The 14,201-nt window shown below is 39.1% G+C and overlaps 1 protein-coding gene across 38 annotated transcripts in view; it reads left to right on the top strand.

The window, feature by feature from the left end:
- CREB5 (cAMP responsive element binding protein 5) overlaps positions 1-14,201 on the top strand; it is a 463,299-nt gene that overhangs the window by 356,999 nt on the left and 92,099 nt on the right. For 33 of the 38 annotated variants that reach the window (XM_081534892.1, XM_081534901.1, XM_081534898.1 and 30 more), the window contains 2 exons: positions 7,227-7,353; positions 13,493-13,603. In XM_081534892.1, the coding sequence (XP_081391018.1) occupies positions 7,227-7,353; positions 13,493-13,603 (238 nt within the window). The remainder of the gene's footprint in view (positions 1-7,226; positions 7,354-13,492; positions 13,604-14,201) is intronic. The other 5 variants (XM_081534905.1, XM_081534904.1, XM_081534926.1 and 2 more) reach the window with 1 other exon arrangement.

Below are 14,201 nucleotides of genomic sequence, written 5' to 3'. Positions count from 1 at the left end.
TATTTTAATTGAATTCTGCTAATACTCTGGTGCCTTTTCTCAAAATAACTATTTCTACTTCTTTGTAGAATTTCTACTTTCAAATTCCTCATTTGTTAAAAGGGGAAATACTGTATTTGCCAGCCAGCTTCAGGAGTTTGGCCATAAGACCTGGTACAGAGCATGAGCTCATTCTAAAAGATACAAATAATATGATGTCTTTGAGAATGGGGGCCAGATAGCTTTCTTGTTTCCCCAGTTATTCCTCCTGTTGGATTTCTGTCATTGTTTTCAGGAAAAACAAGATACTAAGGACTGATCTCTCGGGAACTAGTTTGGTTCCATTTTGAGGAAATATTTTCAAGGATCCTTTCTGAGAAATACTGTGAAGTCATTTTGCAATTCTGTAAAATCATTGGTGGGAAGAATCCATTTGCCTTCATAGAAGAGTTTGGGATTCTAAAGTTAATGCATTTTAAAAGAAATATATATGTATGGTGTTTGGGACATTTTTACATTTGTTAGATTGTAGTTCTTCAGTTAAAGCTAAAGATTGATGTTCTTTAAGATTTCAGCCTTACTCATTGCTTTCACTGCTGTGGATCTGGATTCAGTCCCTGGTAGGGGAACTAAGATCTCCCCCCAACACATATAAACACAACAGAAGATTCTAGCCTTAAGCCACAGTTTCTTGATTGAGTATAGTAATTAATCTGTTGTTTGGGTAGTGTTTCAGAATAATAATAATAATAATAACAAAAATAACCACAACTAATTTTTAAGCATATTCAATATATCTAACATATGATAACTCATTTAACGCCATGAGGTAAATATCTCTATCACCCCATTTTACAGTTGAGAAAACAGAGGCACAGAGAAGTCAAGTAACTCTGCCCAAGGTTTCATAGCTAATAAGTGGCAGAGCTGAGATTCCAATTTTGGCAGACTAGCTCCTAAGCCCATGTTCTTTAGTACCCCATTTTATAATATAGTTAGTACCTAGGGAAGAAATCAACTATACATTCTTTCCATTTCACATTCTATTTGATTATCTTGGCAATTTGCTTTCTTTACAAAACAGGAATTTATATATTTTTTTAATTTAATATTTTATTATTATTATTATTATTTTTATTTGTTTTGCCATACATTGACATGAATCCACCATGGATGTACATATTTTCCCCTTCCAGAACCCCCCTTCCACCTCCCTCCCCATCCCATCCCTCTGGGTCATCCCGGTGCACCAGCCCCGAGCACCCTGTATCATGCATTGAACCTGGACTGGCGATTCGTTTCACATATGATAATTTACATGGTTCCATGCCATTCTCCCATATCATCCCACCCTCGCCCTCTCCCATAGAGTCCATAATGCTGTTCTATTTATCTGTGTCTCTTTTGATGTCTCGCGTACAGGGTTATCTTTACCGATTGACTAAATACCATATATATGTGTTAGTATACTGTATTGGTGTTTTTCTTTCTGGCTTACTTCACTCTGTATAATAGGCTCCAGTTTCATCCACCTCAATAGAACTGATTCGAATGTATTCTTTTTAATGGCTGAGTAATATTCCATTGTGTATATGTACCACAGCTTCCTTATCCATTCGTCTGCTGATGGACATCTAGGCTGCTTCCATGTCCTGGCTATTGTAAACAGTGCTGCGATGAACATTGGGGTACACGTGTCTCTTTCAAGTCTGGTTTCCTCGGTGTGTATGCCCAGCAGTGGGATTGCTGGGTCATATGGCAGTTCTATTTCCAGTTTTTTGAGGAATCTCCACTCTGTTCTCCATAGTGGCTGTACTAGTTTGCATTCCCACCAACAGTGTAAGAGGGTTCCCTTTTCTCCACACCCTCTCTAGCATTTATTGCTTGTAGACTTTTGGATAGCAGCCATTCTGACGGGCGTGAAATGGTACCTCATTGCGGTTTTGATTTGCATTTCTCTGATAATGAGTGATGTTGAGCGTCTTTTCATGTGTTTGTTAGCCATCTGTATGTCTTCTTTGGGGAAGTGTCTGTTTAGTTCTTTGGCCCACTTTTTGACTGAGTCATTTATTTTTCTGGAATTGAGCTGCAGGAGTTGCTTGTATATTTTTGAGATTAATTGTTTGTCTGTTGCTTCATTTGCTGTTATTTTCTCCCATTCTGAAGGCTGTCTTTTCACCTTGCTTATAGTTTCCTTTGTTGTGCAAAATCTTTTAAGTTTAATTAGGTGCCATTTGTTTATTTTTGCTTTTATAGGAATTTATATTTCTTTTAAAATTTTCACTTAGGAGAAGAATAAATATTTCTCACTACAAACTGCCTTCTCTTTAGATTTAAGAGTTTTGCATTCCCCTCTTTAACTCTTCAGTCTCTGTATCCCAGACAGAAATTAGTGTGGTATATTAGGCCACAACAGTTCATTTAAGAAGGTTCAAAAGAAACACACCTTTCTTTTCATAAGCAAATACAAAGATAGTGGGCAACAAACTTTCTCTAGTCTGTGTTTGAACTCATGTTATATTTAAATGAGAATGAAGTGTAGGTGCCATAGAATGGATTGGGTCCATTTTCAAGAATTTCTCTCACTTTTTAGGGACACCTTCTATTTGGAATTTAAGAACTAAGCACTGTATGAGCTCAATTTCATTTAATACAGATATACTGACCACCTACTTTGTGCCAGGTGCCAGGTTAAGGGCTGTGGACACACCAGTGAGCAGTAAAGAATATCCTTATCATAATAAAACATATAGCCTCACTAGATTAAGAACATATCACTTTCAGAGTCCTAGAATCTGAATTTAAGAGCTTCAGGGGATTTCTAGATGGCCTATAGTCTGATCCATTCATTAAATGGATGATGAGATGGAAAGCCTAAAAGTTAATTAAGAAAGTTTCTTCTCCAGAATCAGAAACTCTAATAGCAATGACATCTGTGTCTCCTGCTCCTTGCCCACCATTCCTGCCATTTTATTGCTTTCAAGCTTTTTTTCAGTCTGTCCCCCACCCCCAACACCAGATTCTTTTGTTGTTGTTGTTGTTTTGTTTTGTTTTTTATCTGCTCAAGATTTCTTAGATGGCTGTGCCCTGACTTTGATGCTAATATTGCTCTTCCAATTTTCCAACCTAATTTTTTTCATCATTTATTTTTTCCCTTTGCCTGTCCACATACCTGGCCTATCTGCCTGTCTTAAGAGTTTAATAACTGATCCCAGGAGGTAATGGATCTGGTGAAGAACTGGGAAAGGAGAGCAGTCTGCTGTGACTCTCCTGAGATCTTGCAAACAAAAACAATGGCCCTTAGCTCCTTAAAGATAGTGGGCTTGCCCAAAGGCAGGAAAGACCAGCAGATTTTACTGACACCCCTAGACTGGATGACATCCTTTGGAGGGAAAAACAAGGACATGAAGTCTCTTGCTGTGATACCTATCATTCTGCTAAGGACAATGAAAACAGTCTGTCATCCCTGACATCTTAATTGAAAGAAAATCTTACATAGATTTCAGCCGTAAGCAGTATGTTTATACAAGTGTATAAAAGAGGAATAATCTGTCAAGTTGGAAAACTCTTAATGCTACAGGACTCAGTTTCATAATTGAACAATCCAACATGAGCTCACACATCTTACCTTGTTCCATGCCTCAATAATTTTTAGTAGAAATTCTTTACCTAGAGGCATATGCTTATTAAAAAGGAGGCTCGGCTTGCTCAAAGTCTGGAATTATTAGCTCATGGCAACAAGCCTGCACTGGAGCAAAACTGTTGAGTCTTTGTTTTCACAACTTTACCACAATTTGCCATCTTATTTTCAGAGCGTTGCTGATGTGTTGTTTGGGAAGTTTTGTTTTTTTTTTAAAAGGAATAAAACAAAATTTCACATGGATGAGTGACTTCTCATGTTAGCAGAATTTTACTACTTCACTGGAAAGTCCAGGGAGCAGTGTGAATATCAAAGGAAATGGGCCATGGATTTATTTTAGTATAAAAAAATCAATAATACCTTAGTTATGGGAGGCATCAAGGTGTGATGGAGGAAACTCTCTATTGCAAGTTGAGTGTAAGTCGTACTTTTTTCATGACCCATATGACCTTGGGCAAATTTAAATGCTTCTGAATTCATCTTGCTCCTGAGTAACATGGGAATAATAGGACCTACCTACCACATTGCATTGTTTCAAGTCCCATGAAGGTGAAAATATTTAGAAAAATATGAAGCAGTGTATAAATGCAATATAAAAATTTTATGAGTATATTAAATAATAACTATTTTTATATGTATGAAGGGAATTAAACAATGCAAGTATTCCAATACCACTTTCGCTTCAGTGATCTAAATATTCTGGACAAATGATTATTTCTCAGACCAAGCTACATAATTTCCTCATTCTAGGCCTTTGTATAACTAGTCATTGGGTAGGCATAGGGTTTTTTTGTTGCTGTTGCAGTTTTTTTAGTTTTAAAAGCCTATGTAAGAAGTCTAGGAAATTCTATTGGTTTTGTAGGTGGGGTTGGGGAAATTACTTACTGAATCTGTGTAAAGCAGTAATTCAAAATTATTCAGAATTCAAACATACAGGCTTCCCCAATAACCATTTTCCCTTCCACTGTACTTCGCTAATTTGTCTGATTGATATCATTGGTAATTATTATTATAGTCCAAGGGGAACCTCATACCCTGAAAATTTTTCTTAATTAATGAAGGAATATTTAATATTTAAAAATCTAGAAAATTTATGTATGGTGTGGAAATAACTGACCTAAATAAGAACATTGAATTAAATGAAACATACTATTCCCCAATTATTCTATACAACTGGGAGTTTCCCACAGTTTGGGAGAAGAATGAAAACTTGTTTTAAATTTAATTGCTTTTGCATATTCACTTGCATCACCATTAAGTTGTTTAATTGGTTTCTTTAAAAAAATAGACCATCAATAAAAGCTGATAACCAGAATTATCATTAATATGTTGGAAACAAAATGTAAATGATGATAATGTGTTGCCCTTGCTTATAAGGATGATACTTCACATCAACATAATCAAATATTTTTAGTTGTTTTTGATAATAGTTTTCAAGTGGCCCTAACTGTCTATACTCAAATTGTTACCCTGGTGACTAGAGGGGCAGACATATGGTTGAAGACTGTATGTATGTATATATAGATTTATGTATGATACGTGTGCATGTATATGGATATCTATATCTATCTATCTGGATATTTTTAAATGAATGGCTGGATATATATTTAACTATCTGTAGGGTCTCATTATGAAACTGGGGAGTTCAGATTATTAATCTTGTACTTAGTAGAAGTGACCATTATTAAAAATGCTATACTTTGATATATAGCTGTTTTCTTTTCAGCAAAGGTCCCAAACAAAACATTAAGACTGGAGAATATAAAACAAAAGTTGTCTGTTGATCAAGCAGCATTTTATCCTTCTCTGACTTGAGCTCTGAATATCAGAGACTTTAAGACCCAGTGATATTACAACTATAGAAATTTGGAGTGATTGAAAGCAGCCATTTCCCAGACTTATAAAAGCTGAAGGGCCGTCAAAGGCCTTACTAATCCTTACCGTTCATCTGTACTACAGAGGTCCCAAGCGTACATGTCAAGAAATATCCATAGTACTTCATTTGCTTTTCTGAAAACACCCATGTCATTGTTATAAGCTTCTCACCTTAGCCTATCTGTGTAACCGCTCACACACATCCTGTTAATAGAACTGGTTGTAATTTGTGTACATCTCCATAAACTCTGTGTAAAACTTTTATATTTTCTTATATTTTCATATACACAACTTCCTAAACATATAAATCTATCACTAACTTAGGGCTAATCCTTCTATGATATGTGCGACTGTGATAGCTAGCTAGCTGTGTTTCCAAGGGAGATTTCAGGCAAAAAGAATGGAAAACTTAATCTTCTTTGGAATTGTAGCAGCAATGTGAGGAAAAATGTCTTGGCATTCTTTCCCCCTGTTCAGGCTCCGTGAGTCACCCGTGGGAGGCACATGAGCTCCAAAGAAGAGGCTCTTGATGCTGTCCTTCCCTGAAACACAGGAAGGCGTTGCCCTGCAGAGAACATCTCTCTGCAATCTTTGCCCAGCTCTTAGCTTAAGGGATTTTTTTTTTTTTTTAGAAAATGCATTAATTTGGGAAGCACTATTTTTCTATCATGGCATTCAGGATAAGATGCTTTAACATGGAAGACTCAGAGGTTCTGAGGGGTGTTTGTTTATTTGTTTGTTTTGTTTGTTAAGTCATTACTTCAATGGTTTGACATTTATACAGCTCCCCAGAGTAAGTGCATCAGGAGATTGAGAATCGAGCCAAGGAGGTTATTTGTTTGCCATTTTTAATAAACACAAATAATTCCCCGTTTCCCTCAGCCCCACATTCCCTGGCTCATTAAATCAGTTTAAGGCTCTTAAAATTTTTTTCTGGCAAATTGAACCAAAAGAACTATGTACTCCCCCAAGGAAAGCTTACCCAAGACCTGCAGATCAGGCTGAAATCAATTTCTGTCAAAGAGTCTAACACCTTGAGTTATTACAAAATGAGGGGTCAGTAATTGGGGGCTGGGCCCCAGACTTGCCCCAAGAAAGACTCGTTGCATCATGTGAACCACGATCTAGCTACTTTGGTTTGTGACCTGGCTTTGTGTTTTTTTCCCACTCAAAGTGGAGAGTTATGAAAAAGTCAAAACAGATTTCTACTGGGAAATTATGAATGAAGTTGGCTCTGCAAATCCAGATAGTGAAAGTATATCCAGAGGAAAGCCAAGCAGGCTTCCAGGCAGAAGTATGGGAGAATGGTGTAAAACAAATATACACAGGTCTCAGGCTCTAAGATCCTCCAGAGGGCAGAGACCTCAGAGTAAACATGCAGGATTTCACTACCAGGTCCCTTCTCTTTCCTAAGATGCAAAGGTTATAGGAGATTTACTGGCTGTTGTCTATTGAATATCAGTTAGATAACAGAGGTCAGGAAATGAAGTGGAATTTGATGTATTAACTAGGAAGCAGCAAAGGAAGCCAGGCTTGTATTTTATTTGTTATTATTTCCCTAATATCCTCAATTATGTGGCTTCCATCAGGGAATCTGATCTGCTGCTCATGTAATGGTGTTGTCCCCACTGGTTCTGGACTTGAAAAACTGGCAGTGAATCCCCTGCCTAGAGTATCAGGAATAATGTTTGCTATTTTTTCTTTTCTTTTTTTTTTTTTTTTTTGTTCTCAGGCCTGTCCCAGGCTCTCTATCTTCTCTGCTCCATCTTCACAACAGACAGAGACAGCCCATGCCAGCCTCCATGCCTGGGACCCTGCCCAACCCTACAATGCCGGGCTCTTCTGCCGTCTTGATGCCAGTAAGTGCTTCTTTCTGCTGAGGCTTGCCCCATTTGGAAAAGTACAGGAAGTGTGCAGATCTAAGCTGATGGGGAAGAAAAGAGCTTCTTATGGATGGAGAGTTGAGCTGGGTGCCAGTTTGCTCTAAGTGCCTAGCTGTGTATCCTTGGACATCTTGCTGGCTTCTCCATCCTTCAGTGCTTCTATAATGAGGCATGGTTCCACATTCTTGCTGGTGACAAGTGAGTCTGTAATCCTCAGGGAATGGGATTTGTCCAGGGACATGGGAGGGTATGACTACTCCAAAGTCTATAGCTTGGGCTACTTATAGTGTCCTTAAATTGCCAGTGAGTGGTCTAGCTGGGACTCAGAGTGATAATAATAATAACAGAATGATAATGACAATAATAACAATAGTAATGATGGTACATAATAAGTGCTAACATGTATCCATGCATATTATGTTTTATTAATGATGCTAGAAGCATTTACTGAAAGCTTACCTTGTGCCGATCACTCTCTAACCACTTCATTAACCTGTGAAACAATCCTCTCAGGTACGTACTATTACTATCCCCATTTTTGAATGAAGAAAGGAAAGCAAGAAACAAGCTTGGCTGAGAAGCAGAGCCATTGAGTCTCGAACCTAGGAGTTCTCTCTCAGCCACTACATGATCCATACATTCTCTCCTTTGATTCTCACAACAAACCTCTGAGGTATGCACTGTTCTTACCCTTACTTTGCAGAAGAGGAAACCAAGGCACAAGAGTCTGAGAAACTTGGTTAAGTGACTAAGTCAGTAAGAGCTTATTGTTGTTCATTCACTAAGTTGTGTCCGATTCTTTGTGACCCCATGAACTGCAGCATGCCAGGTTTCCCTGTCTTTCACTATCTCCCTGAGTTTGCTCAAACTCATGTCCATTGAGTCAGTGATGCCATCCAACCATCTCATCCTCTGTCACCCCCTTCTCCTCTCACCCTCAATCTTTCCCAGCATCAGGGCCTTTTCCAGTGAGTCAGCTCTTAGCATCAGGTGGCCGAAGTGTTGGCGCTTCGGTTTCAGCATTAATAAGAGCAAGTGAGCGACAGAATCAGGTTTTAGATCCAGGTGGTCTGACTTCCAAGTTATTACACTACACCTCCCTGAAAACAATAGATTCACACAGAACAAAGATTCAGACTGTTTTAGAGCTAACCTGCTCTCCTGCCATGGGATCCCCACTGTGTACATCTTCATCCTCCCTGGCATTGTGCCTCAGTGCACATGGCTGGTTTTACCATTTTCAGGGCCATAAGGGTTCTCAAAAGCCCTAGAGGTGATATGACAATTCAATTAAAATCCTCCCACAACAATATCGGGAATATTTTGCAGAACGTTTTTAGCATTCTAAGGAACTGTCTCCATTTGCTGTTTCATTTTGTTCTCACAGCAGTCCTGTGGGAATATGATTGCAGTCATTATCAATATACTTACTTTACCAATGGAAAGCTGAGGAGTACAGCATTGGAGGGACTTGTCTAATGTCACACAGCTTGTAACGAAAGAGTTACAAGTTACAAGTGACAAGGATATGCATCTCTCCTCATGTTTTGCAGCCCAGATCATCCCAGAATGAGGAATTTGCTCATTTATCTGGAAGCAGGGAGATGGAGAAAGGCTTGATGGCCCAACTATAGAGACCTAGATCTTCCCACTGTAAGTGTCAGGTAGTTCAGGCTAGAAAGATTCTTTGAAAATTTTGTCAGAAGGACAGGTGAGCTGGATGACTACCTGCCTCACTCACCTTAAACATTTTGGATGAAGGAAAGCAGCACCACCCATACTGCACTCCTGGATTTCATTCAACCTCACTAATCGCAAGAGACTTCTACCACAAGCCATTTTCATCCAGGCTTTAAATCCTTCTCATTTAAAATCATTTCCTTTCAGAAATTCTATGCATTGTCCAGAAAAATATCACTGCAGTGACCTTTTTTCCCCATTTGAATAAACTGTGTACCATTCCCAGGGGCAAAGGTGGGGCATTTAGGCTGCAAAGACCCAGAGAAAAGGGTGCCTGGCACTGGTTTCCACCATATCACTTCATTGTACAACTTCATTGTACAATATAGGAGTAGAACGGAAAAGGAGTCTTTAAAGTTTTAACAGAGAAGTCACGTACTTGAAATTTTTAAAAAATATTGATGCTTCAGAGTAGAAGCAAAGGATCGGGTAGATGGTAAAGAGCCAGTGTAGATAACAGAGTCAGAAGTTCAAACCCATGTCAGTGATGTGTATAGCTGTCATGAAAATAGTGTCCATCTAGAGTGGTGATTCTTAACTGGTGTCAGTTTTGTCCTCCAAGGGATGTTTGGCAATATCTGAAGATACTGTTCATTGTCAAAACTTGGGGGAAGTGCTATGGGCATCTAGTGGGTTGAGGTCAGGGTTGCTAAACATTGTAAAATGCATAGGACAGTTACCAGGACAAAGAATTATTTGGCTCAAAATGTCAATAGTGCCAAGATGGGAAACCATAATCTGGAGTGATGCTAATGTAACTAATGAAAATGAATGCAAGATATCTAAAAGCACATACTAAGAGTTTTAGGGCCTTGAAATCTAGGCCCTTTCTGCCTCATTATCAGGTTGCCAGCCCTTGCACTATAATTTTAGCTTATCAAGCATGGACTTTCCATAGAGTTCTTGTGTCCCCTGGCATAAAAGATTAGTTTATATCTGTAGGTGAAGGTGAGATTCTTAACTGATTTGTTGTACGTGCTGTTAGGCTACATATTTCACAAAGCCCTAGGTCTGAAATAAATGATGAATCTGTTCATTCATTCATTTATTTCATAAACTTTTGTTGAGCTCCTTCTAAGGGCCAAGCTCTGTGCTAGATGCTGAAAATGTGGCAAAGGAGAAAATAGGCATTGCCTTCCAGGAGTTCACTGGGTTGGGATTTCTGATCTTGAAAGTCAAAAGCTGAAATTATTTGGGAATATGAACACCCATTTATGATTACAAAAGCCCAGTAGACTGCAGACATTTTTGGCTCCTGTTTTCCAACTTATTTCAAGGGAAAAGAAGAAGCTCAAAAAAGATGATATCCTTTACCTGGATGTTTTGCGTACAGTGCTCAGTATTGCTTAGTATTCAGCAAAGCCACTCCTATCTTCTGACCTCTTCATTCTAGTCTACTCATTAAAGCCACACTCATGGGCAGAGAGTTTATTAGCACAAAGCACCAAATAGTTGTTTTGAAGAGGCTCTTGGTAACCCCATATAATTACTTAGGTGGAAAAATGCAATTTTTTTAAGATAGAGAAACCAGCCTGTTTTTAGTATTCTGTTTAATTTGTGAGTCATAAGGTAGAAACAGTCATAGCTGTAACTTTTCCAAAAAATAGGCAGCATGGCTGACTCTGAATCTAGAAGCAGAAAGCAGGCTACTCACTTCTTTGTAAAATGGTGGTTCCAAAGCATGATGAAAAACCCTGGACAATCATGTGTCCTTCTGAACGATCCTCCTTCTGAAAACTGAAAGCAGAAACTCCTTTGGACTTTATTTCTCTTTGGGAGAAGGTCACTAGTTGGAATAAAGGGTCAAATGCTAATCCCACTCTCCTACCCCCCCCCAGCCTCTGGAAAGTGGAAATTATAAGTAATAAGCGTTTTTTAGAGAAATCTCCATGACTTAACAATTAGAGTACACAAATGTACTTTATGGCACTGAACTGTACACTTAAAAAAAGTTAAACTGGTAAATTTTAAGTTATGTATATTTTGCTGCTGCTGCTGCTAAGTCGCTTCAGTCGTGTCTGACTCTGTGCGACCCCATAGACAGCAGCCCACCAGGCTCCGCCGTCACTGGGATTCTCCAGGCAAGAACACTGGAATGGGTTGCCATTTCCTTCTCCAGTGCATGAAAGGGAAAAGTGAAAGTGAAGTCGCTCAGTCGTGTCCGACTCTTAGTGACCCCATGGACTGCAGCCTACCAGGCTCCTCCACCCATGGGGTTTTTACCATGATTTAAAAAATAATTTAAAAAATTAGAATACCCAGGCTGCTTGAAGATTTAGGGGAATATGAGAGTGAATGCAGCCAGCCCTCCATACCTATGGGTTCCACATCTGCAGATTCAACCAACCATGGATTTAAATATATATATATATATATATATATATATATGTATAAATTTCAGACAATTCCAAAAAAATCTTTGGATTTGCAAAGTATTTACATTGTATTAGATGCTTTAGGGGATCTAGAGATGATTTAAAGTATAGGGAAGGGTGTGTATAAGTTTTATGCAATTACTATGCCTTTTATATGAGACTCTCACACCTTGGAATTTAGTGTCAGAGGGGAATCCTGGAACCAATCCCTGGGGAATATTGAGGGACAACTCTATTTCATTTTGCTGAACTGGTACGCGCAAAAGGTTTTGCTAGAGTGGTCTAGAAAGTTCACCATCATTAAATAGCTCCTTTTGCAACAGTTTCACAAAGCCATACACTGCTAGATAACTGATAAACTAATTCTGGCTAAGGTATGGCTGATGGTACTTCACTGTGACGTGATAGGAAATGTGCCCCAATCATTCATGACAAGTCTTTTAGCAAGTACCTCTATGGCAACCCACTCCAGTACTCTTGCCTGGAAAATCCCATGGACGGAGGAGCCTGGTAGGCTGCAGTCCATGGGGTCGCTAAGGGTTGGACACGACTGAGCGACTTCACTTTCACTTTTTACTTTCATGCATTGGAGAAGGAAATGGCAACCCACTCCAGTGTTCTTGCCTGGAGAATCCCAGGGACAGGGGAGCCTGGTGGGCTACCATCTATGGGGTCGCACAGAGTCGGACACGACTGAAGCAACTTAGCAGCAGTAGCAGCTGCTCATCCACACATTGGTATCCTAATAACAACCCTGCCCTTGGGGTGGACACAGCAGGAATTGCAGTGATAATCTCAACAATTCAAGGGACCTTAAAGAGTCATTTTGTATCTCAACTCTTATCTGTGAGGTTTCTATCCTCCACTGTTTGATGAGCTCCTTTGATAAGGAACTCTATTTTCTAAGACTGCCTAGGCTAATTTTGAGCAGAAACCTGGTTCCCTAAAATTTCCGAACATTGTTTCCATTGCCATCCTTTGGCAAATGGAAAAACTTTTGCATTGAAGAAACTATTTCTCTCTTGAGGAAAGTCTGATTATTTTCTGTATGATTTCAGTATTAAGGACACTTGCATTATTCCTGTTCTTCGAAAAGTGTTAGTTTTCTACTAAATGGAAAATGTTTGTCAGACACAGTCTTTATGACTGAAATAGAGATTTTTTTTTTTTTTTTTACTGTATTCATTTTTTAACAGGGACACCCTGGAGACAAAAGCCAGAACTCAATTCAGATATTGATAATCGAATGTTAATTCTAGACGCAAGGGCAGGCCAGCAGGACAGTGGGGGGGCACTGACCACATGTCTTCGATACCCACACTGCTTTCTTTACCTTCCAGAGCTCTAACACTGCTGTGAGGCCTAAAACTGCTGCTGTGTCGAGTCAGACAAGGTTAACAGGGAAGAGACGATGTGCCGAGGCAGCAGCTCAAATACCTCTGCTGGGCCATTTTGATGGTGGTCATGAGTTAGAGCAACAGGAAGACACATCATCTTTAAGAGGGTGGCTTTTACAATGAATTTTTTCTTACTGCTAAAATGATTCACATTGCAGTATAAAATTTGGGGAGAACACAAAAGCCGCAGATAACTTGAGATAACCATTTGGTATATTCTATATCCTTCCAGCATTTTTCTAGGCATGTATTATTCTCTTTATAGCTGTAAAAATAAGCTTGATGAGTAGTATTCGGAGTGTAAAAAAGTGAACACTTTGTGGAAGTATTGCCTGCTTTTGCTAGGAAATGATCTCCCATCACAATGTAGTTCTCTTTGGCATTGGGCTTATTCTCTAGAACACGCAGCTTTGGATGATTCTTTGCTGTGCCTGAGTTCAAGACTAAGAGTAGTACCTTGCTTACCCTTTACCAAACCACAGGCTTTCCCTGGATTTATTCACAGAAATTCTACACAATCCATTTGAAAGAGAAATGCAGCTTTGTCTATGATCTCAACTGCCTTTCTCAGACTTCTGATTCTGTTACTTTCCTTTCTCTTAGATGGAGAGACAAATGTCAGTGAACTCCAACCTCCTGGGAATGCAAGGTCCAAATCTCAGCAACCCCTGTGCTTCTCCCCAAGTCCAGCCAATGCATTCAGAAGCTAAGATGGTAAATAACAATTATAATCATCCTTTTCTTACTGCATGACTTTTTCTTTTGATTTCTGCTCTGACTTCCCAACTCCAGTTAAATGAGGTAGATGGCTCCGTCTTTGTTTTCAATGAATAGGCCTTTCTGTGGAAAAGCAGTGCAAAACTTGGCCCTCTTTTTGAGGCTGTTAGTTACTGAACCTTGGCGTGGGATGCTCATGTAACAAGCATTGGATCAGTGTGTGGCCTTAGTGAAAGGGACTTTTAGAAGTTTGGGGAGATCCATAAGAGTTGAGGTGGGATACACCCAAATATGTGTATATTTGTTCAGGAACTGAAATTAACAAAAACAATCCAGAGTTTCTCTCCTTCAAGGTAGTCACCATTTCAGTGCCACTCTTCCTGTCCCCATGGCCAAAACAGATGTAATTTTTAAGCACACAAGTAGTACAAAAATATTTTCGTTTTTTGTGTTATAGTCATCAGATGTGACATTGATTTGAAAAGACCAGAGTCTTGTTTTCTCATGGGGTGACTGCAGCTCACGTTGAAATGTGCGATTTCAGGTGACATTTAGTGACTTTTAAGATATGATTTTGGTGTGCACTGAAGTCATT

The sequence above is a fragment of the Giraffa tippelskirchi genome, chromosome 10, assembly GCF_054371585.1.
Source record: "Giraffa tippelskirchi isolate mGirTip1 chromosome 10, T2T-mGirTip1v1.2.pri, whole genome shotgun sequence".
Taxonomy (NCBI): Eukaryota; Metazoa; Chordata; class Mammalia; order Artiodactyla; family Giraffidae; genus Giraffa; species Giraffa tippelskirchi.
This window is presented reverse-complemented; position numbering and strand designations above follow the sequence as displayed.